This window comes from Gallus gallus, chromosome 27 (genome assembly GCF_016699485.2).
Source record: "Gallus gallus isolate bGalGal1 chromosome 27, bGalGal1.mat.broiler.GRCg7b, whole genome shotgun sequence".
NCBI classification, from domain to species: Eukaryota; Metazoa; Chordata; class Aves; order Galliformes; family Phasianidae; genus Gallus; species Gallus gallus.
In genome coordinates, this window is record NC_052558.1 from 1,097,547 (window position 1) to 1,121,686 (window position 24,140).

A 24,140-nucleotide genomic window follows, 5' to 3' on the forward strand; every position below is an offset into this window, starting at 1 on the left:
GGGCAGAGCACCTACTGCAGCTCCACGTTCCTATCCATAGAATGGAAAAGGATGTTGGAAGAAGACACCTTTTCTCTTCCTCCTGCTATTGTGTTGTTTATTTGTGCTGCAGGAGTTTGGCCTCATCAGGGCCTGGCATTTCACAGCAGCCTGAGACACGATTTCTCTGTCTCTGGGGGTTCGTTTGATCCCAAACGTTGTTTGAATTGATTTATATGTATTTGTTCATGTTTAATGTAAGCAGCATTTAACTGCCAGTCACAGAGCAGCAGATTATCACTGGGAGGAAGGGGGGAAGGGAGAAAAGCTCCTCTTAGAGCGTGGATTCAACCTGTTTGTTTCCGTCAGCCCGAGGTAATGCTGCTGTGATTATCTCCACCCTACAGAACCTGGCTGCATTGCTTGCGGATGTCCTACACAAATTGGTTGTGACGTTTGCATTCGAAGGAGTAATAAACCCGCCGGTCCCATACTGCTAAAAAATGGGCTTAGAGGAGCAGTAAAACCTAATCTGCAAATGTGGAGTGAGTGATTAGCTGAGCTGGCATCCAAACGTTGGGTTGGTTGGTCCCTTCCCAGTGTCCTTGCTGGTCATCCACCCAAACCCAACGCAACGTGGGGTAACTGCTGGTGCGTTTCCCTCCATCCTTGGATGTGTGCTGTAGCAAAGCAGTGCCACAACGACAGTTCCTCTTGTTTTGCAAAGACATTGCTGCCACTGTGCAGCAACTGCAGGTCATCTCCTGAGCTGAGCTGTGCCGTACTGACATTCTCTCTTAATTGTGCCAAGCGAAGATGTCAGCAGGCTGCATTTAGCCATCTCACTGACTGACTCTTGCTTGCACTAACAAACCCTTAAAAGCACAGCAGGCTCTTTAAAGGTGGAGGGATTTTTTCAGAGGATCAAGGTGAACTCAGACCCACCAGGTGGGATTTTGTGCCTCACATGCTTACATTTCCATAGATAGGAATCAGCTTTATTCACAGTTCTGCGATGATTCCCTCTGGGCTCCTGGACTGAACAATGGACATGAGCTGAGCTATTGCCATGGAGTGCTTTGTAGGGGAAATGGCTCCAGAGGGCCCACACAGGTGTCAGGGTCATATTCCAGCACGGGAAATGCTGGAGCCATGCATCTCTGCTCTGTTGGCCAAAGCCTTTTGCCTTCTGCTGCTGCACCATGGAAACAGGAGAAAATCTGTGCACGCTGGGATGGCATCGTGGTGCACGCACCGATCCCACTGATCTGCAGCCAACAGTGCTGCCCTTACTGGGAAAGAACAATAGTTTGAACCAATAGGAGAAGCAAATGGGTAATAATTACAGCAGCGTTAATATATGTCGGTGTGCAGATAGGTCCTACCAGAAAGGTGTGTGTCCGTTGGGAAGGCGGGCTGCCCTTCCAGCGTGGCGGGGTGAATGCAGTGTGAATGCAGTGAGAGCTGTGCTTTTGCTGTCAGCGTTTCTGAAGCACCCTGTCAGTGTGGCACTCCTCAGGGCTGCTGTTTCCATGGAAATCTCATCGGAGACATCAGCTGATGTCTGCTGCTCCCATCACTTGTTGTCAGCGGAAGGAATCGCGCTGCGTTCCCCGTCTCCTTCAGCTGTGGTTTCAGTGCAGCCCTTCTTGTTATACCGACTGCATTTCACGTTCTGCATTCTCTTGTTTTGTGTATTAAGGGAATTGAAGGTGATGAGGAGCAGGAAGGATCTCAGACTGCAGTGCTGCATGTTGTAAACGGAGCTCTGCAGCTGCTGGGAATGTTTCAGCTCTCCAGGCAGAGCTAATATTAGTGTTTGCAAATGCCCAGTTAAGCACCTTCCCTAAAATGATCTCGTTTGTATTATTTTTATTTGCTCAGTCTTTTGAGGGGGAGGGGGTGAAATAGGACGGTTTCGATGGGCTCTCGGACTTCTGACAAAGCTCTGTTGAATAATTAATGCTCCAGTTGGCTTTTCAGATGCAGAGACTTCAGTTGTTCATGGCTCCTCTCTGCACGCAGCGCAGCCATGGTGGCTGAGGTCCCCGTGGTGCCGTTGTGCCCCCGAGATGTTATTTAAGCATGCAGATGAATTGTAAGGGACACCATAAAGCCCAACAGCTGTCAGCGTCTGTGCATGAAGTGCAGCTTCGTGAAAGTATTTCACAGCCTCAAAATAGTGTCAGTGGTAAAGAATAAACCCCACCTGTGTCGGGTATGTGCAGCTGGGAGCAGGGGGTCTCCAAGTCGGATTGTGCTCAGCTGCTTTCCAGTGCGGGCAGTGGGGGTGCATGGGGGGCTTTTTCTTCTTCAGAAAGGGAATAATGAGAGTTTGAGTTCCAAAAATGGTGTACCACTGCCTCTTGCTTATAGGAGAATGTGGTTTCCTTCTGCCTGGGTTTGGACAGCTCAGAGGAGTTGTGTCATCGTTGGGTGCACAGAGAGCATCTGCTCTAACATCTTCGTATTCATCGTTTTTTCCTCCTTCCTCCCTCCCTCCTTCCTCTCTCTTCTTCTTTTTCTTGCACCAGTTTATTCATGTGCTTGCCCCTTGGTTTCTCTTTTTTTTTTTAATCCTTATGTTTTCTGTCCCTACAGAACAAAGCAACCCACAACCCGTTGTTTTACCTTTCTTTTCTTCAGCTGGGAGGAGCATGGGGAGCCATTCCATTGGCACTGCTCTTGGTGGCAGAGGCAGAAATGGAGAGGCCGCGGGGCATACTGGAGAGGAGGGAGCTGGTGTGGCAGTAGTGAATTACCCCGATGTGTTGGACGTTGTTCTCACTTTCTCTTTGCAGTTGGTCGGGTTGAGCGTCTCCAATGGGAAGGACCAGCTGGTGGTCTTCCACACAAAGGACAACAAGGATCTCATCGTCTGCCTCTTCAGCAAGGAGCCGTCCAACGACAACAGGATTGGAGAGCTGGTGGGCGTCCTGGCCAGCCACTTCAAGAGGTCAGTGCTGCAAACTCACTATAGCCAGATCCAAAACTTCCCATGAATTCACGTTGGTGTCACCCTTGAGTTTTACCTGGGTTCCTTCACTATTACTGGGGTACTGGAGCATTTATCCTTTGTGTTTTTGAGGCCACAGTTTGTTTACCCCTTCTTTCTCTATATGTGTTCATTAGGGCATGGATATCTGGGGACAAACACCACTGAGCATGCATTTTAGGTGTGTCAACTCAAACAGCACTTCAAGGTCAAGCTCTTAACGCCTAAAACTAAAACACAGCTCTTCCTTTCTCAAGTTGTTTTCCCCACCCCCAGTGTCAGTAGATGATTTAGTGCTCGAGCTGTAAAATGGCACCTGTTTCCCTGCAGATCACCGTGCAAAATCTGTTTTGGTGGTGGACAGAGCCCTGAAGTGGTTGCTGTGCGTGGAGCTCCAGGGAGGTGGAGCTGAACAAGCGAAAAGCGCCGTTGTTTCTTGCAGTGGGTTTGGAAGTGCCCAAAAGCTGCACAGCACTCACTGCATTGCAGATGCAAAATTAACCCTCTGGAGATGTGGTGTGAGCAGTGGACAGACCTACAGGGTTGATCTCTTGCTCCTGCAGAGCAGATCCGTGTGAGAATTGATGCTGATCAGCATCACGTGCAGCACTGGTTCTTGTGTTTCTCAGTATCACGTTCCAATTATGACCCATTCAGAGGAGTCTTTGTGGGTAAACGTTCATATAGAGCCATGGTGGAAAGGTGGTGAGAGTGAATTTAGGTTCTGTTAGGTTCCTAAAAGCCACTTTTTCTCTGATGTCTGGTAGAGGGTTATGGGTTTAATAGTAATGTACAGGAGCAGCTCCCGTTTAATTTCCCAAATACCCAGCTGCCACGCTGTCCCTCACCAAAGCAATACCTGCAAATCAAAAGAAAAATGAGAAAATTCATGTTTTCACTCAGTTTCAATTTCCTAAATGTGGAAAAGTCCCACTGGTGAATGGGATTAGCTGACCCATTGCTCGAGAGGCACTTTGGGAATTCCTCATGAAATAGGATTAGCAGTCACTGTGTGGCATCGTCTGGTTTCCCTGGATCCAGCAAGGAGGTCTTTGGGAAACCCAATGGCTGTGGGACCCTCCAGGGGGACTTGGAGCAGCCCTACAGCTGTGATGTGGGGCAGCTTCCTTGGGGGACATCAGGCTCTTGTTGAGGATCCTCCCTGCGTGTGGTTGCAGCCATCCTTGGTACCGCCGTGGTGAGGTTTTAGCAGTGTTAAAAGAGCAGTAAAAGCAATCCCTGCAGAATTCCAGCAGAAAATCACTTGCCTAAGGATAATTTTATATTTCCTGTTGCACGCTGAGACCCGTCAGCCTGTTTTTAATCATTAGTGCACTCTGGATTAATTGTCTTTATCTCTGGCTTCTTAAACAGGCATGCGCTAAAGCCAGTTACCTTGGCACTGCAAAGCTATTGACCAAACAGCAGCTCATTAAGGGGGTGGCAGGTCAGTGCTGTGGATCCCACCCATGCTGGTCATCCTGTCCTTGAGCGTGGCACGGCGGTGCCTTCAGGAAGGTGACAGCTTTCCTTATCACCTGCATTCAGTGTTCTACTGCTGCTCCACGTGGGCATTTCGGGATGTCAGCTGAGATGTGAGAGCAGTGAGGTTGGGTTTTTGTGGGTTTGATGGGAAGCAGCTGAGGGTTGTTTGGTGGGTTGGGTTGTTTGGTGGTTTGGGTTCGTTGGGTGGATGGAAGGCAGCGCTCTGCAGATATCTTCAGTCAGTTGTGTGGGGGTGGAGATGGGCATTTTGTACATTGCTTGATGCCATCCACTTAAAACAACAAAAACCAACCAAACAAAAACCAAAGAGATTCAACGTGTCAGAAGAGAAGGAAAGAGGAACCCAAAGAAGAACCAAGGAGAAAGAAGAACCCAAAGTGGGATTTGGAAGTGCAGGGGTGGTGGCGCACACTTAACCCATCGTTCTTCTGAGGAACCATCACCCTCTGCACAAAAGCAGTGTGTTACAGCTGTGCCATCGCATCCGTCTGTCCCACCACATCCGTCTGTCCCACCACATCCATCTGTCCCACCACATCCATCTGTCCCTTGAGCTGTGCACACGGTGATGGTTACCCATTGCTGACAGTGGGCGGAGGAGCGCTCCGTAACGGGGGGTTCCCATCCAAAGTGGGCTTTCTGCGGACTCGACGTGATCAAAAGGAGGTGAGGGCTGCTTCAGCAAAGCAAACTGCTTCTGAGCCGCTGCTCAACGCGGTTTGTCCTTTGTCACCAGTGCCAACCAACCCACGCTCAGCTCCCCTTCAGCTGTGCCAGTGGCTGACACCATTGTTAGGGCGGCTGCGGGCTGACAAAGGGGCAGACTTTATTCACAGCAGATTCTCCCGTAACGTTTTTTCAGTGCCTGAGCGGAGCATAAATAGCTTTGTTTTGGTACAAGATTTCTATTCAGAGCTGTGCTTTGGGAGCCTGCAGTTTGCTGTCAGATTTGAGCACCAGATACTCATCTGCAGACTGGAAAAAATGGCTTAATTCCTCCACCATCATCTCTGTGGGTAATCCGAGGAAACTGAGCTGCCATTTGCCTTTAGCTGAGTTGCAGTCGTTGTCATCAGCTCTGCTGATGTCTGTGCAGGGTTGCTGACCACGCTGTAGTAACTTGGGTTAAGAAACGACAGATTTTCTTTGGAAAATACGTTGCATAGATAGCAGATCTGTTGTCTTTGTGCCCCGGAGTCCCCAGGCAGGATCTTAGCACTGTGATGAAGACTCTTGATGTTCTCTTTTAATTTTCTATGATCTGGATGGGGTTTCTTCAGCTGCTGATGCTCCTGACCTTTCCAGCCAGCTGTTCTGCCAGAAGGGGACTCATGAGGAGATTGGAAGAGGATTGTTTCTTTCTTTAAAACTCGTTTTCCCAGTGCTGCAGCACTGCTCATTCACCATCTCCAAAATGGGCCCTGAGCCCCCGACCAGGGAACCCCATCTCACGTTCCAAAGTGGTTTCTTACAGCGCTTCTCAGATGACTTTGTCTCCTGCAGTCGTGGCTTTGCGGTGAGGATGACCTGAGCTCTGGACACAGTTGGGCTCTCAGGAGGCGAAGTTCGATCTCGAACTCATGAATCCTTTCTTTGAGTAGTTGACCTCTAAATGTAGAAGTGAATTGTTGTGTCTGATCACACAGCGGTAGCAAGTTGTTGTGTTCTGTGATATTCTTGTGGGTATGATGAGTTCTGCTCCTGGGATGGAGGTCTTCATAGAGAGGAGCCATTGGAGCTTGAGGTGCATTGCAGGAGGTTGGCTTTCCCCAAGGTTGGTTGCTTGGTGCTCTCTGAAATGATTTTATGTAGGGATGTTGAGGAAGTGTTCTTTAGGGCACTTCAAAAATCAGAACTCACAGAGTGGTTGGGCTGAAGGGACCTCAATGACCGCCCAATTCCAGCCCTCCTGCTTCAGAAATTGAGAACCAGGTTTCTGCAGTAATTATAATTCCTATGAGAGCGGCTCCGACCCGTCGTGCCTGTTTGGTACGTTGCTCACTGTAGTGGTGCTTTGCCCTATTGGCCTTGAGCACAGTGCTCTCTGAGGTGCCCATCTCCATGCAGTGCATGCACGGGGCTCAGATCCATCCATTCCATTCTTGGCTGTCCACGGTGCTGTGGTGAGACTGGAAGGGTTCCCCATCTCCTGGATGGACGCGTTGGGCTGAAGCAGATAAATCCTCTCTGTTCTTGGGCTGTCAGCGGGGGGAGGGTGAAATTGGGGGGGTTATTTGTGATGTGGGGGATAATTAGCATTTAGGAGCTGCGATACGTGGTTTGCAGCATCCTAGAACATGAAGATCCAACCCCATCCTGCTCCTGTCTGATGTTCCAGGTGCCATCACCTTCCGAATGCGAACGTTTCAGTATTTCAGAGCATGTAACGTTTTCTCTCCTATTATCACACTGTCTGAGGACCCGTCTGCCCCAGGCAGCTGTCCTGGCACCCATGGGCCGTGTGCTGGGAACCTCCACCATCTCAGCCATACCGACCTCTGTGTTTGGGCTTTATTTGGGGAAGGGGCTGTGCTGTCTGCCTGGAGCTTGAGAAGGGGTGCTGTGCTGGGAAGCAGGCTGCTGGGGGGAGGTAATCAGCTGCGCTCCAGAGGTTGGAAACAGTGGGAAGAAAAACGCCTTTTGCTCTCGGAATCTTTAAATCTTTGATAATTTCATCAGAAACATCTGTTTTTTTTCCCACATTCTTGCATAAAGTATCATAAAAGTACACATTAACACATTTTTCCTTCTAGTTTTCCAGTTGGTATCATTGGTATCAGTTGGTATCACTGTTCCAACCGATCTCAAAGAGGGGCTGTGTTTCTGAGGCTGCTCTCCCAGCAGTGATCAGTGACTGTGGTGCATAACGATGGTTTCATGGGTTGGGTTTGGCTCTCTGGGAATTTTGGAGCATCGGATTGATGAAATCTGGGCGTGGTGAAGAGCACAGCGTGACCCGTGGTGTGTCTGAAACCCAGAGGGTCGCCGGATATCCCGTGGTGGAAGGGATCATTGATCCCATCCATCCAACCCCGACGTATGAGGAACTTGATTTGGAGCAGGCTGGGTTCCGTCACTGCAGTCACCGGGCTGTGCCAAAACCCAACTAAAGCAAAAAAAGAGAAACTCAGCCTTTCAGTTCATGACCAACGATGGCTTTGATTGTGTCTTTCTGGCCCACGAAAGAAAGCACAGCCTGCAGAATCAAACCCACAGCACAAAATAACGTTGATCCACCTCGTATATTGAGCCTGGTGCGTTGCTCTCCTTATAACCTCTGCTTTCCCAGCTTGTGCTCCTGCACCCCAATACCTGTTGGGTGTTTTGTCCACGGCTCTGCTCCGGTGTGCCAAATTGTTGGGTTTTGTGTTGGTTTTATGTATCAAAAAGATTTGCATGGGTGTCGTTATGAGGAGCTCTGTGGTTTAATGAGTTGGCGTCGTTTCAGGCCTGCATCCCCTCATTCCAGGCGGATTCGCTGTTGCTTTAACGTTGCTTTTTTCCTTCCCCTTTTCCAAAGGAGAGGTGTGAGGATGATCCGAAGTAAATTTCCTTGTAAGAATGAGGCAGTTGGCTCTGCCTGCAGCTCAGTGCCACGGTGCAAATGGCGCTGCGCGGTGCTCAATTAGGTGGGAAGGCTGAAGGGAGCCAAGAAAGGAGGGAGGCGGTGTGAAATGCCAGTTGTGCACGCGGTGCCCAGCAGCAGAGCCGGAGGAGTGGCGCTGCGGGGGGCGGTGGGGTTGGGATTGGGGATCTGAGGTCTTTTCCCACCATAATGACTCTCTGGGTGGGCACAGTGGGGGTGGGTTGACGTGATGACCGTGGAGGTCTTCCCCACCCCCAGTGGTTCTGTGGGTGGGCACGGGGGGTGGTTGGGGTTGGACCTTATGGTCGCAGCAGTCTTTCTCCCCACTGCCTTTGCAGAACCCCCATTGATGTTTCTCTGCTCTCTCTCCCCATTCATTCTGCCCCTCCTGCAGAGCTGCACACTGCAGTGTTAGCAGCAGTGCTCACAGATGGCCGGGGCCGTTTCTGCACCGCTTGCTCTGCGTTTCCCCCGAGGTGTTGGGCTGTGCTCAAAGCTCCCCCATTTCACGGACCAACGCTCTGCTTCCGCTCGGAGTCATCCCCTCCCTGCTGCTTTCCCTTTGCCCAGCATTTCCCCACCGCTGCCCAGCTCTGCGTGGGGCTGAGATGCAGCTCTGCCTCTGCTGCCGTTGGTTCCTCGCTCGGTTGGACGTGCAGAGCCCCGATGACTCCCAGGGGGTGTTTTCACCACCGAAATGCCTCACTGAGCTTCCAGCATCACGGCTGGGCCTCCTCCATCTCACACTGGTGGTTGCGTTTGGCGACCTCGGAGATGGTGTGATGCTCTCTGATTCTGTGAGTGGGCGCAGCGGGATGGGCCGGTGGTTGGATGTGGGGGCCTTGGAGTTCTCCCTGGGGACTCTGAGAAAGCCTGCACTCCTCTGAGCACTGGCTGGGCTTTAGGAACGACGTGCCAGCGTGCTCCTGCATGGCAGAGCTGAGCAGGATGCGAACTCTGATCCGCAGTGGCACTGTGCATCTCCTGCACGTCTGAAAACGGAACCCACCTCATTTCTCCCTGCTCCCGCAGCCACAGCGCGGTTCGTGTCCATGGGTTGGGATACTGTGCACGGCTGCACACTGCTGGCTCTGCTCATGGGCGCAGCTCAGCCCTGCAGCACTCCGTGCTCCGCTGCCGTGGGAGCAGTGCGGGCGCTGAGCTGTGCGGTCCCGTTGGGCTTTGGGCACCGCTGCAGTGAAGCTCTCCTTCTGGGCTCGGCACACACCCCCCCCCGTCTGCATTTCCTTCCCCACTCTCCCCGGGTTTTGGGTTTGCTTCCTCCTCACGCACTGCTCAGTGGGGCAGGGGGGAGTGCTTGGAGGCCAATTTCCCCATCACAAGAAACCAAGGGTGGGAACAGGAGCCAGAAAGGGGAGGGGGCCGTGCTGCAACCCCATTCAATTCCGTACCCCCCCCCTGTCTCCCCACACCCCCTGCTTTCCAATCCTGTGTCCCCCGCGTGCGATGCCCACCTTGCTGCTGTGCACCGTTTGCTCCCATGCTGTCGGATGAGGGGCAAACGAAAGCAGCACCAAAAAGACTCTTGGTGGTCATCTGTAGCACTGACCTACTTAGACCCCCTTCCCCTCTCTCTGAGCAGGCTGGAGCGCTGGCTTCAGCCTGCGAGGAGCGGAGAGCAGAATGGTAATGAATGTGAATGATGGGCCCTCGTTTGTGCGGCCGCAGCCCATGAGAAATGGTTTTGAGATTTCCTTCTTTCTTTCTTCTATCTGCTGCTTTCCCAGGGCTGCGCTGTGCTGTGCTGTGCTGTGCTGTCCCTCCAGGAGGTGACAGTAAGAATGGAGATGGGGGCAGAGGAGGTAATTAGCTCGGGTGTACTGGTAAAACCACTCAGCGTCTATGGAAATGAGTTCAGTTTCTGGCTCCAGGGCGATGGCTTAAAATTAGACTGTAAATAATGTTCTGTTCTCTTTTAAGGAGCGAGGAGGAGCTGTAGGCAGCGTGCGGGCCGTGCTGTGCGCAGCAGTGGGTGGGGAGGAGAGCGCATCCCAATGCCACCGCACTGCCCTGCGCTGCCGGTCCTCAGCACTGCTCCCATGGGGCAGGGAAAGGGGGGAGATGGGCAGGGATGGGGGGCACGGTGCCGGGGAGGGGGAATAAACAGGGATGGAGGGCGTGGTGGATGGATGTGACCGCTGGCTGCCCTGCGTGGACCAGTGGCTCGTCTCACCTTAAGGTGTGCACAGAGAGCATCCCTCGTTACGAAGCGCCGAGCAGCAGAGTGCCTCATCTCCTTCCTGTGCTTCGTATCACCTTATCTCCCACAGCCCGTGGTATAAGCGGGCATCCCCGGTGCACGGAGCATTTTTACATGCAAAGGGTGCCATCCCTCCTGCGCTGTGATCCACGGGCTGTGATGTGACGGGTTGGGTCCGGGCGGGAGCCCTGGCTAACGAGTTTACAGGGGGTAATTAAATGCAACAGGGCTGCTTTGCCCTCTGTGCTGAGCCCACGGGGGGGTGATGTGGGAGCCCTCCTCCCGCTGTGGTCGGGGGTCTCCATGGGGACCCCTCCTCCTCCCCGGGCTCCCGCTGGAGCTGTGCGATCCCTGCCAGCTGCGGGGGGCCGGGCTGGGTGGCCTTTGCAGGTCCTTCCAGCTGTAAGGGCTGAGGACCCGTCCCAAACCCCGTCTCCCAGCCGCCCTATTTTTAGCCCCGTCTCCCAGGGAAACGCTTTCATGTGGCTGCTGCACCCTGCGATGTGACAGCGGGGGGGAGAGGAGGCAGAGCTCTGTGCTCGGCTCCCCAACCATCGCTCCCTGTGGTCAAAGAGGCACTCTCTGACCTTCTGCTTTGCAGAGCCCGGCCGTGGGGGGGGCGGAGGTGTCTGTTTGGGGGGCGATGCTCCCAGGGTGCCCTCCGGCCGTGCTGCTGACACTGCAGCATCCCAACGGACGTGTTTGGGTGTCTGCGGTGTAGATGGGGGCAAAGGGAACGCCCTTTGGGGGCCGAACCCGGTGGCCCCGCTGTGCTGGGTGACATCTGTGATGTCCTCTGAGGGCGGCGTGCATCGTGTGGGGGCTGCGTGCTGTGCTGGAGGTGCTCTGCTGGACTATCTGTGTTCCAGCACACAGCCGCCTGTGCTCACACGTCCTCCTGCTGGGCTCCCTGCTGCTCTCTGTGGGCTCTCGGGCTGTGCCATCCCCTCTGCCGTGGACTTCTGCAGAAGAGGTGGGGCTCTCCCATGTCTGTCTGCCCCATGCAGATGTCCTGGGGGCTCCAGGGCGTGTCGGAGGGCACGACGTACCCCTGTGTACCCATACAGGGGTTGCCTGAGCCCAGCTGTGAACCCCAAGGTCGGGGATGGGGCTCTGAGCACCGATGGGGCTGTGGGTGCCTCTGCTCACTGCGGGCAGTTGGGCCCGATGGCCTTTAAGGATCCCTTCCAACTCAAACCATTCTGTGATGCTCTGATCCTCCGGCCCAACCCCGACCCATCCCCAGCGCTCTCATGCACCCAAACCCACACGGCCGTCCTTCCGCAGGGAAAAATGGGTGGGCAGAGCACTGAATGCCTCCACTGCCTTTACCTGAGGCCGCGTTGGGGGCAGAGGGGCAGGGATGCCATTCCCCAAAGTGTTCATCACCCACTTCTGTTTGTTTGGAGGCATCTGTGTTTGCCCAGCTGCTGGGCTGGGCTCAGTTTGGCTCAGGCTGGAATTAATTTGCTTTATAATCAGGACTGGCACGGAGACTTCTGGCTGCTGATAGTCCTCTCCTGCAGTCCCACCAGCGCTGCGTTTTGCAGCCAGGAGAAACCACGAGAGAGGGGACAAAGGGCTCCGAGAGCAGCAGGAGGAGCGGCTCGGAGGGGTGCGCTTAAGGGAGAAACAAACAGCAAAGGGGGCGATGTCGGAGCACCAGAGCCGTGTTGTGGTGCTGATGGCTCCGTGTTCAGAACCTCCCCGGGCCTCTGGAGTGGGAGGGCTGCTGTGGGAGAGTCAGCTGTGTCAGCCACCGTCACACATCCGTACAGCTGCTACCACTGCCCTCGTGTTGGCGTTCGCTGCGTGTGTGTGCAGTGGCAGCATGGCCGGCACCGATCTGCTGCTGGGTTGGTCCCCTTTTTGCAAGGCCTGGTGCAGGAGATGCAGCCTGCATGTCCCACGCTGTGTCTGCACGGCGCTGCTGCCTGATGAGCTGCCTCCCTTTGGCTGTGGCAACAGAGCTCAGCTCGGTGCAAGACCAGCAGGAAACGCTGCAGCTCTGCTCTGTGTGCTGCGGTGGCGGAGTGCAGCAGCGCCTTCCTTCCTGTGTGTGCAAATCCTGCGTCCGAAGGAGGAACTTCAGAGCATCCTGGAAGTTGCGCAGCACACTGAAGTGCCACCATCTGAGTGTGAGCGCAGCGCCGTGCCGGCCTTCCTGCGGCGTCACCTGAGGTCACTGAGTCCTCTTGCACCATTTCCACAGCCCGGCTTCTGTTCGTTGCTCTTATAAGGGAAGGAACGTTCCTGAGCTGCTGTGGGGCGGCCCCCCAGGCTGGGGTGTGCAGAGCAGACAGAGCCCCAGCAGACAGAAGCCTGCAGAAAGACGGTGTGCTCCAGGTTGATACATTGGTGTTCTGACTGCTGGAGCTGTGCTGTTTGCCAGGAGTTTGCAGAGCAGCAGCTGGAGTCAGGCTGCCCACCTTCAGCTGAAGGCCCACCACCGATGGCACACAGCTGCTGCTTCCCTGCCCTTCCCGTCCTCCTCTCCATCCTCCACATCCAGCCCTGTTCCTCTGTGTCCATCACATCCATCCCTTCCTCCCTTTGATCCATCCCTTCCTCCTCTCCATCCATCACATCCATCCCTTCCTCCTTTCAGTCCATCCCTTCCCCCTCTCCAACCATTGTGTCCATCCCTTCCTCCTCTGCATCCATCCCCTCCACCTCTTGGCTTTGCCTTTCCATCCCCGAGGCACGTATTTGGGATATCTGTAGCAGTTGGAAAAGACACGTTTGTATTTCCTCTTTCACTCTCAAACATCACTACAGGGGAAACTGGAAAGGAAAAAGTTACGTATGCAGCAGCTTTGTGACTTCTACCAAAGCCTTTTAACTGCAAACTTTCAGGGGAAAATGTTGCCCTCCCTTTGCACCTGCAGAACATCCGCTGCCTCCCAGGGCTTCTGTGCCACTTTCCTTCCAGGGAAGGACCTGCAGCCCCAGCCCTGCTGTGATGACACATCAGCCCGTCTCGTTGAGGCGTGCCGTGCCTTACCCCAGTGCTGTAATGGCCTTTGTTTCACTGTCCCATCCCAGCTCTGTCATCCTCCCTGTTTTGCTTCCAGCAGACTCAGAACTGCTGTCTCAAGGTGCTTGCCCAGCTGGAATAGCCCTCATATGCATCAGGTCCTGAGGCACGCACACACCGGTTCCCATTGCAGGGTGTTAAAGCAGGGCTGGGGATGGTGTGAAACAAAGAGAGAGAGCCGGGGAGGGGGAGGGAGGGGGTCCTGAGTGAGGGTGGTGGGTGTTCTGTGCCTGGCGGTGCCCAGGGCTGTGGGTGGGGACAGGTGGGGGGTGGGGCTGGGGGCTCTGAGGTGCATTGGAGTCCCATCCAATCCATCCGTGCTGTGATTCCACACTTGTGTGATCTTTGAGGTCCCTCCAGCCCAGCCGTGCCGTGGTTCCATGGCTGTGTGACCCTTAACATCCCTCCCAGCCCAGCCGTGCCGTGGCTCCGTGGCTCTGCAGTCTTTTCACACGCGGTTACAGTGCTGTGGCTGCAATGTGCTCCCAGGCAGTGCAGTTGCAGCTCCTCTTGGAGCTGAACGGGGTTGGGTTGATGAGCTGCACTTCCAGTCTGTCTGTCTGTGATGCAGGCAGGAAAATGCAGCAGTGACAAATGCAGAAAAGAGCGGCGACCTGACGGGCTAAATTTAGTCCTTTTCTCTCCTGTAATGTGGTTTTGAAACTGTGAGAGTGGAGGAGGGAGGGGAGACAGAATTCGTGGGAAACCTTTTGTCTGTGGCAGCAGAATGGATGCGGAGAGGAGCGCTCCCTGCTTCCTTCCAGGGCGTTCCAGCATTCATTTTGGGAGCGTTCTCGGCCAGGAGAGGCACACTGCCATCGGCTCCCCGCGGCTGCAGGGCTGTGCCCACGTCCCACTTTGGGTTCTGCTGCACGTCTGGAGCAGCGCCGAGGGGTCGGGTGCAGAAAGCAGGAGTTGCACTGCGTCAGCTGAACTGCAGCCCGGCTTGGGCTGTTCCTTCGGGCGCTGCTGGGGGGGTTGCAGCCCAGGAGCAGCGCTGTGCTGCGCGGTGTGGCTGTGCATGCAGGGATGGTGGTGCAGCGGAGGCGGTTTCCTGCGGGTGGAGGTGGGAGCGCAGCGCTCGCGTCCCCCCACCTCGCAGCACTGACAGTCGTAGCTCTGCAGATGTTTTTCTCCCTCCTGCAATGGCAGCAGGGACCCCACGCAGCCCAGCACTGCAGATGGGCCCACCACGGACCATCGGGCCGGGTCGGACCGGCGCTGCCGTGTGCTTGAGGGCAATTAATGCTGGTGGCTAACGAGGGTCGGTGTCTGCACAGCCAGAATGTTTGCTGCGTGCCCACAGCAGCTGGCGGTCACACTGCACACGTGGGCTCTGCTCTGAGAGCCCCCGCAGACCTCCCCAGGGCACAGCATGGGGGCAGTGGGGTGACAGCACCGGTGGTGCCCCCGGGTTGGGGCGGTGTTGGTAATGGGGGATGGCGCTCGCGGGGATGCGGTACCCACTGCGGGGGGCGGTTGCCATGGATACGGCAGGAGCATCCCTGGTGCAGCATCCTAAAAATAGTCATCATGGGATGGGAATGGCTGCGTTCCCGGCCCCCATAGGTGGTGGTGGGGAGCTGAGGGGAGCTGTGGGGCTGCAGCCCCTCTTGTGGCACAGCCATCGCATTTCCTGCAGCTTCTCTGCGGGGGGAGGAGGGCTGCGCAGTGCTGTCTGCTGCAGGGACAGAGCATCGCCTCTTATTTTTAGCACGGAGCCGAAGAGGAGCCCTCAACGCAGCCACCTCTGTGTGCTCTGCAAACCCCCCTCACTGTTTGCAGCTGCGGAGAGCTGATGGAGGCTCCGAGAGCAGCAGTGGGGACATTGTGCCGAATCACAGCCAAAAGCCCATTTCCCAGAAGCACCCTGAATTAATGCTGGTTGTTTCTTCCGTGCTGAGGGATGGAAAAGCAGAAGTTGCTTTGCTTCCCAGCTGGGAGGCGGCACAGGTTGAAGCATCCATGGGGTTGAAGCATCGCCCCCCATCTCCGCAGCGCTCTGCTGCTCCCCTCCTGGAATGTCTCCTGTCCCCACTGAGCCAATCGTTGTGCACAGAGGTCCCATTCTTAGGCTGCCTCTCACGTGGGGCAGTTTAACCACGGGTTAAAGACACGCAGTCGTTCTGTGGCGCTGACCACGAAGTGCATCTGCAATTTGAAAGTAAAATGAAAGCGCAGCTCTGCTGGTCTGACGGGATTTATAGACATCTCTCATTACCTCTCTGCGAAGCACACATCCAATTTAGCAGATGGGAGCCCGGGATGGCTTCTGGTTGGTGATGGGTTGGGTCTGCACGGCCGTCCGTCACCGTGTGTGTCAGATATTGGGGATGGAGCCGTTGTGCTCCCGACAAACCAACCCATTATTAACGCAGCGATTTGGGCTGAGACGGGGTGAGTGCTTTGAAGTCTGCCTCACTGACTGCCTTCACTCCAGAATTCAGCCCCAGGCCGAAGACCAAAGAGAATTCCACTCGAAATTCAAGGTGTGTTTTGAGCAGATGAAGAACGCAGAGCGGGTGCCTCGATTTGGGCATCTTCCTGGCAGTATCTCGTGTCCCTGACGAGGATGAGTGCAGGCAGTGCCCATTGCTGGATGTCAACTTGAGGTCTGCTGGTCAACCCAGAGGGTGCGGTGCTCCCGAAGGGACGCGGCAGTGCGAGGAGCGGGGAGGGACGGTGCTCAGAGCTGATTTCCCACAGGAAAGGACTGAAGTGTTTTTCGTGTTGGGTTTTAATCTCTGCTGGAAGGATGCTGACGGAGCAGCTTTGGCCCCTGGCACCAAATTCCATTTGTAGATGGGACCCAAAACGGGCACCGCTCATTGTTCTGTGAGCGCTTCGGGAGCTGCTGCTGGTTCTACTGAAGCCATTGCGTGAGCAATTGGAAAATACCGACTAGGCGTAGGTTTAATTTAGGTTTTAATGATCATTTTTTGATAAGTCGTCTTTAAATCCCTTCCGTGGGGCAGCCAACACTGGAGAGGTGCAATCCCAGCCCCGGGGTTGAGGAGGAGGCAGCCCAAAATACACTGCGCCCTCTCCTCCGTTCTGCCACCCCCTGCAGCCGGGCAGCGGGCGGCTCATCCCCCTTTGTTCTCCTTTGGATCATGCAATTGAAGAGATGACGAAGGCTGAAGGAGTGATCACTTAAGCAATGAGCCCTGGGATAGATTTTCTCAAGCAGGGAGATGCCATCCCATCTTCATCCGAAACCCAACCCCATCCCTATTTCATCATCCCCATCTTCAACCCATCCCATCCCCATCCTCATCCCCAACCCAGTGGCTCCCCAACCCAACCCATCCCATCTGACCCCATCCTCATCCCCAACTCAACCCATCCCATCCCCTCCCATCCCATTCCACCCCACCCCACCCCATCCCATCCCATCCCATCCATTGACCATCCCTATTCCATCCCATCCCATCCCATCTCACCGCACCCCATCCCCCCCTTCTCCATGTCCCTCCCCTGCAGCATGGGCAGCCACCACACAGATTTTGGGGCTTCAGATCCATCTGGGGTCACTGGAGGGTTTTTCCTCCATGCTCCAAGCTTTGCATACAGAAGTTGGGGTAGGAAGCTGGGCTGATGCTCTTTAACATCCTCATCAGTGACAGCCCGTGGCCACGCTATGGGTGTTCTGTTTGCTCTGAACCAGTGAGGTTGTCAGAAACCACCAAGAGGAAGAAGGCAGCGCAGTTGGGAAGAGAGGATCACGACACCAAGAGCGGATCTGATTTCGCAAAGGTCTTCTCTCTTATTTGTGGAGGAGCCCTCGGCCACCTCTGCAACTCTCTGACACACAGCTGTGTTGCCAAACCAGCATCCTCAAACTGGACTGGGGGGCGCTGTGTTTGTGGAGGCGGCGGAAGCGCTTGCAGTGTCTGAGTGCCCGTCCTGCACTGCGATGGGGATTCATTTCCCCATCCGTTGTGCCACGGAGCTCTTTGGCTCAGCCCGTACCTCTGAGACACACAGATTATGTTCACAGCAGTGGCATCTTATCTCCTTACTGCAGTGGCCCTTCGGAACGCAGAAGGGAACCTCTCGACGCACTGCGATAGCCCCGGAACAAAGAGTTAATCCATCAGCACTGGAAGCGCTGCCTTTGCAGTTCATTTCTCCCCATTCGCTGCTCAGTTCTTCCATTTATTGCAGGGGGAAATGTGGCAGATTTAACTGTGCTGAGCCCAGAGGAGGAGGGAGCTGGCAGCAGGAGGGGAGGATATCCTGCTCAACTGCGGCGGAATGAATGAACGCCGAGCGCTGGAGCTGCTGCTGTGTTAATGGCTTCAGCTGCGGCGGATGGAGCACATTTCTCAGTGCCATGTGCAGATCTGCTCATCTCTCCTCTGAAGTGCAGAGGAATAAGTTGGGTGGAGGCAAAGCAGAAATAGGTCAGCCACTTCAGTGAGGTAGCGGCGTTGCGCTGCCTGTGTGAGCTGCACTCATGGGGTGAATGAAGCAATGGGAACACAGCGCAGCAGAAGCGTTTGGGATGGCAGCCTCAGAGCCCTCCGCTTAGCACTGATCCCAGACCTCCTCTCCTCTCCTCTCCTCTCCTCTCCTCTCCTCTCCTCTCCTCTCCTCTCCTCTCCCCCCTTCTCTTTCCTTTCCTCCCTTCCCCTCCCCCTTTCCTCCTCTCCATTTCCCTCTTTCCCCTCTTTCCCTTTTTTGCTTTCCCTTTTCTCTTTTCCCCTTCTCCCTTTTCCCTTCTCCCTTCCCTCTCCGCCTCTCCTCCACAGCCTCTTTATGGTGTTCTTACATCCCCTGAACCTTTCACTGATTTCTCTCTCTTTTTTTCTATTTTTATTATTATTACTTCCCATTACGTGACAGGGACAAGGGATTGAAAATCGAGGTTTTCAGATCAGATCTGGAAATAGAGGTGCTGAGCACGGCCGTGTAAGGTCGGAGCTGGGAGGGAAGCATCTCATGCTGGTGCAGAGGGGCGTCCCCACAGCCCAGGTCTGCGGTCCCAATGGGAACATCCCCAGGGCACGTGGTGTGTTCACACCGCTCTGGGCGCTGTGGGGTTATGTGGGGTATGGGGATGCTCAGCAGCAGCCCGGGCTGGCTGCACACACAGCGCATGGTCTGGGATGCTGGCTGCCCGGTTGCCATGGTTACGTGAGCCGTGATGCTGACGGCGCCGCTCTCCATCACAGAGCAGCAGTGGGGGACGGCGATCCTGCAGAGCTCCGGGAGCCCCACTCTGTTCTACACCATAACTGTGTGTGACCATCCCGGGGTCGCAGCTCAGCTCCCCACCCCCACCCAGCAGTGGGAGCAGAGCTGAAGGGGGGCTGTGCTGCTGTCCCGGGGGCACACGGGGTGTGCAGTGCCGTCAGCTGCTTCAGCTGCTGTCTGGCAGCAGAAAATCCCCGTCCCCATATCCGTGTGAGTGGCACACAGCTGAACTGCCCGCAGTCGTGGTCTGCCCCGTCCCAACCCCACAGCCCCAATGCTGTCAGGAGGGGAAATTCTGGGATTTCTCCATCGCCACAGAAATTCCTCAACCATAGGGCGCCCAAAGAAGTGTGGGTGCCCCATCCATGGAGTTGCCCGTGGCTGTGGGTGAGACTTTGGGGTCCCTTCCAACCCGACTGTGCTGTGGTTTTATGGTTCTGTGGTCTCCAAGGTCCCTTCCAACTCAACCCAACAAAACCCAACCAAACCCAACCCAACAAAACTCAACCCAATGAAACCCAACCCAACAAAACTCAACCCAATGAAACCCAACCCAATGAAACCCAACCCAACCCCATGTAACCCAACCCAGTGTAACCCAACCCAGCCCAACCCAACAAAACTCATCCCAACCCAAAAAAAACCCAACCCAACAGAACTCATCCCAACCCAACAAAACCCAACCCAACCCCGTGTAACCCAACCCAACGTAACCCAACCCAACCCAACCATGCCATGATCCCATGTTTCTATGACCTTTAGGGTCCCTTCCAACCCACCCATCCGTGGTTCTATGAACTCTAAACCAACATCTCAGGGGGGATGTGGCCACTGGGAGCCCTGAGCTGGACCTGCAGCACGCAGCCCTGCTGGGCGCCCGCAAGGAGCGCTGCTGGGAAGGAGAGCCGTTCAGTGCTGCTCATCCCACGCAGGGATGGAGCTGCGATGTCAGAGCCAGGAAAGCACTCTGCCTTCATCCTCCTAAGTGCTCCTCCGTTATCGCTGTGCTGCTGCGCTTCCGATGCTGCTTCCACTCCATCCATGCCCAGGGACTGAATCGCACTTTTGGCGCGGGGGTTTCTCATCAGAAGGGCAGCAGTGGGGCGTTTTGTGGCCGCGTTTGGTTGTACCGAAGCCAGAAGGCGGGTGGGGGCCGTTCCCCACATCTTTGCCAGAGCTCAGAAGAGCTGAGCTGGGGCGGCTGTGGGGTGCTGGAGATGCACCCCATGGATGTGGGCCCCCCTCCGGGAGGGGCGCTGGAAATGGTTCTCCCCATGGAGAACACAAAGCATCAGCGCTCTGCCTGGGGTGTGCATCCTTGTTTGTGGCAGGCTGCTTTGCTGATGGGATTGCTGGGAATTCCCCGCTTGGCGGCCGCGTTTTTCATCCCGCAGAGCACGGAGCAGCTTCAGCAAACGCTTTGTAAGGGAGCAGTGACAGCTTTGAACCGGGGCAGAAGAAAGGCAGAGCCTTCTTATCCCACGCGAAGTGCTCCGGGAATTGTTCTGCTTTTGGGGAGCAGAAGTGGGGCCGCCCTGCAGCCCCGTATCACTGCCCTGCACACCCCACACGTGCCGGGAGGAGATACAGCCCCGGCCCCACACGGCCGGCGCAGCGTTGTGCCCTTATCTGCGCCCCACACGGACCCCTCGGACCCCAAAGGTGGAACGGCTGCCGGGTGACACCCAACCTTCAGACCCCCCCTTTTCTCTGAGGTCTTTTCCACGTTCCGTGGGTGGGCGCCGTGGGTTGGGGTTGGGTTGGGGTTGGGTGATCTCGGGGGTCTCCTCTGCCCCGCTTGGCTCTGTGCGACACCTCCGGACCCCACACGGCCTCCGTCCTGCGGGCGCTGCGGGGGACCTCCCCGCTTTTGCCGAGCTGAGCTCCGGGAGGACTCCGCTCCCCTCGGCGATGGACGCGGACCGCACTCCGTCCGCCCCACCGCCTCCACGCGCTCAGCGCTCCCTGCAGCCCCGCGGACGGCGGCCGATGTGTGACGCAAAGGAGCGGTAAAAATAGCGCCCTAAGAGGGATTGGGGCCGCAGCGCGGAGCGCCCGGAGCCGTTCGGGTGCAGCGCTGAGCGCCGTCCCTTTGCTCTGCTCTGCTTTGCTTTGCAGTGAGAAGCGTTCGCTGCGCGTCAGCGTGGCCCACCCGGTGCAGTGCAGTCTGCACGGCAGGAAATGCACCGTCTCCGTGGAGACGCGGATCGACCAATCGCAGCCGGATTTCGCCAAGCATCGCTCCGGGTTCGTCCTCCGCGTGCCGGGCAAATAACGGCACATAACGGAGCCGCGGGGCTGCGGCCGCCCGCGGGGGCCGTTTGGAGGCGCTGCGCCGAACGCCCCCAACGCACAGCGCGGAGCGGAGCCGAACTGCGGGAGCGACGGCTCAGAGCGGCCGCGGTGGGTCGGGACGATGGAAGCGGCTCTCAATTCCCCCCAAAGCATTGATGGTACCGACGCCCTCCCCGCCCCCCCGCCGCGGTGCCTCACGTCCCCCCCATCCCCCCCCCCCCCCCCACCCCCCGGTCGGTCCGCCGGAGGAGGACCCGAAGGCACCGCAGCGGCCGACCGGCAGCAGTGGGGGCTGCGCCGCCCTCTTGGCCGGGCTCGGGGCGCAGAGCGGCGGGCTGAGCTCCGTGCCGGCTTTGCCTTCGTTCCCCGCTGCGTTGCCCCGAACGCCCCCCGCGGCCTTCAGGCGCTGCAGTGGAGCCGCGCGGTGCGGCGTGAGGCTGCACGGGGCTCCGTGGCTCCCAACTGCGGCCCCGCCGCAGCCTCTCCCGGCACTGCCGGTCAGGTCGGGACCCGCAGCGCGACGGCGGAGATCGGAGATCCCGGCGGACCCCGAAGCCGCGGCCGTTGGGGCAGCGCCGGAGCCCAACGCCGCCCACCCCGAGGGGAGCGGGACGCGCAGCCCCTCCCGGCCCCCATCCCGCGGGACGTGGGGCCGCCCCACAGCACCGCGCCCGTACGGACGTCCCCGCAGCCCCGGCTGCCCTCAGCCGCCCCCTCCCCCCCCCTCCTCCCCCCCGCAATGGGACCGCAGCCCCCCCGGCGGTTTCCGCGCTGTGCGGCTGAGCGGCGCTCGGAAACGCGCGGCCGGCGGGGAACGGCGCGGAGGTCGCAGTGCTGCGGGATGGCGGTGCTGCGCGTGACGCGGCCGTACGAAACGCGTCCTCCGCTGCAGCTCCGCTTTTACAGACAGAGATATATGAAATATAAAGTATATATACGCAGTCCCGCTTTGTTCCCACGGCTGAGCCGTTCCTGCGCCGCGGTGGGGCGAAGCCGTGAAGGCGCCGTTGCCGAACGGGGGCCGTGGCGCAGCGAACCCTCCTCGTCTGCTCCCTTTGAAGGCGTCGATGTTCTCACGTGTAGAACTGCAACGAAAGGGCCCTCCGTGCCCCACCGCCACCGCTGCGAGCGGCCACGGGGGGCGGATGGGGGCGGATGGGCCGCGGCGTGGGGTGAGCAGAGAGGAGCGGTGCCGTGCGATGGATGCTCAGTGCGTTTTATTTCATCAGCACAGTACAAAAATAAATAAAAATAAGGGGGGGGGCATTAAATTACAGGCACGCGGGGCCCCGCGACACGGTCTGTCGGGTTATAAACCACACATACGTACAAACGCACTAAACACACACATACAAAAAGGAGACGAGGATATAAATTAAGAACAATACCCACCAATTTGGTCAACAGATCTACGGAGGAGATTGCACTAAAAAAAAAACGGAGCGGCAGCGGCTCCCGATGGGAGCGGTGGAGGAGCGGCGCCGGGAGCTGCGAACTGCGGCCCCACTGCGGGTCTGTTGTGTGAGAGCGGCTTTTGTTGTTGTTGTTTTTGGGGTTTTTTTTTTTTTTTTGAGGGTTTTTCCCCCCCTTTTTTTTTTCCTTTTTTTTTCCTTTTTTTTCTTTTTTTTTTCCTTTTTTTGTTCTTTTTGTTTTAATTCCCGAAGACACGAAATGCTCCGATGGCTGCATGCGCGACACCACTGTGAAAGCAACGATGAGAGGAGGGAGGAATGGGGGTCGGCGGCGGTTCCCCGTCGGTCGGGGTTCGTCCCATAGCAGCAGCGCGCGGACGCCGTCCCGGAGGTCCTTCAACCCGTCCCGGATCGGCGCGCGGTGGGAACAACGATTTCACAGCGACGCGGCGGAGCCGCAGCGCCCCAAACAAAACCCCGACCCGCAGTCACCGCCGCGGGGTCGGCGCTGGGGGTGCGGCCGCCCACCTCCAGGGGACGCGGAGCGGAGCCCCCCACCCCCCCCCCCCCCCCCCACCACGGCCCCTCCGTCGGAGTCGCTTCAATGGGGATCGTCGGTGGGGCGGCGCGGCCCCTCCGCCGGGGTCACCGCAAAGGGAATCGTCGGTGGGACGAGGAGAGCCCTCCTCCGGGGCCGCCTCGGGGTGGGGGGGGGAGGGACGGACGGGGTGAGGGGACCCCTCCGGCGGAGTCGCCTCCGGGGGAGCGCGGGGTTCACCGGTCGAGCCCGATGAGCAGACGGCCCTTCTCCTCCGCGCCGCTCTCCTTCTTGAGGTCGGCGAAGACCTGCGTGAAGAAGTGGGGGTCGGCGTTGACCTGCAGCATCTTGGGGCTCATGAGGTCGATGATGGAGAGGCAGCGGTCCCAGAAGGCCTCCTTACAGCTCTCCACCAGGAAGGGCTTCAGCGGGTAGGAGATCTCGTTGCCCATGTAGGAGTAGGAGAGGTACAGGCAGGTGAGCAGCACCGCCTGAAGTTCGTGGTCGCTGCCCACCTCGGCCGAGATGACGTCGCGGCACAGCATGTAGAGGAACACCACGTTGGCCGGCGTGATGAAGCCCTGGTCCTGCCAGCCCTGCAGCAGCAGCGAGCGGTCCACCGAGCGCAGCCACAGCACCGGGTCGGTGGGCGAGAGGTGCTTCAGGCGGTAGCAGCGGCGGCACAGGAACTCGCCCAGGCAGCGCAGCAGTTCGCTCGTGGACGCCTGGACCACCACGCGGCGCGGGGTGGCGGTGGCGGCGGCGGGACCCCCGGGGGGGTTCTTCTGCGCCGGGGGGAGCGCGGCGGCGGAGGACGACGAGGAGGAGGAGGGCGGCGGGGGCGCGAAGGTGGCGAGGTTGGCGCAGGAGAGCGACTTCTTCAGGTTCTCGTTGTTGAGGTGGGTGACGTTGCTCTGGTAACCGCCGTTGGGCTGCACCTTCTTGGAGCTCTTCTTCTTGGCCGAGACGGCGGCGATGCGCTTCCAGGGCAGCACCGAGATGAGCGAGTGCCGCTTCAGGCCCTTCTCCTTCGCGTTTTTGCTGTTCTGCACCGCCGTGTAATGCCCCACCGTGGCCGTCCCCTCCTCGAACAGCGGGGCCTTCCGGTAGCTCGGCGACAGCGACAGCACCGTGCCCATGGCGCCGGCCGCCCGCCGGGCCCCGCCGCCCGCCCCGGCCCCGGCCCCGCTCCGCCGCCGCCGCTCAGCGCCGCGCTCAGCCCCGCCCCTCCGCCCCTCCGCTCCGCGCGCTCCCGCCGGCGCAGTGCGCGCCCCCGCCCCGCCCCGCCCCTCCCCGCGTCGCCACGTGCGTCCGGCGCGCCGGCGGGGAGCGCGGAGGCCCCGCCCACCCCCGGAGCCCCGCCCCCTCGCCG

The 24,140-nt window shown here is 57.5% G+C and overlaps 2 protein-coding genes across 7 annotated transcripts in view; one reads left to right on the top strand and one right to left on the bottom strand.

The window, feature by feature from the left end:
- The window catches only part of MYO1D (myosin ID), a 71,453-nt gene extending 48,671 nt beyond the window's left edge, over window positions 1-22,782 (top strand). For 2 of the 6 annotated variants that reach the window (XM_040653402.2, XM_418085.8), the window contains 2 exons: window positions 2,781-2,935; window positions 20,642-21,759. In XM_040653402.2, the coding sequence (XP_040509336.1) occupies window positions 2,781-2,935; window positions 20,642-20,798 (312 nt within the window). In that variant the 3' untranslated portion in view covers window positions 20,799-21,759. Of the gene's footprint in view, window positions 1-2,780; window positions 2,936-3,304; window positions 7,724-9,814; window positions 9,876-17,491; window positions 18,554-20,641; window positions 21,760-22,225 lie in introns of those variants that run through there. The other 4 variants (XM_040653400.2, XM_004948503.5, XM_040653401.2 and 1 more) reach the window with 4 other exon arrangements.
- Window positions 22,451-23,949, bottom strand: CDK5R1 (cyclin dependent kinase 5 regulatory subunit 1). The gene has a single exon (XM_015299298.4). The coding sequence runs from the start codon at window positions 23,905-23,907 to the stop codon at window positions 23,005-23,007; it is 903 nt and encodes a 300-aa protein (XP_015154784.1). The 5' UTR covers window positions 23,908-23,949; the 3' UTR covers window positions 22,451-23,004.
- Window positions 23,950-24,140: the final 191 nt, after the last annotated feature.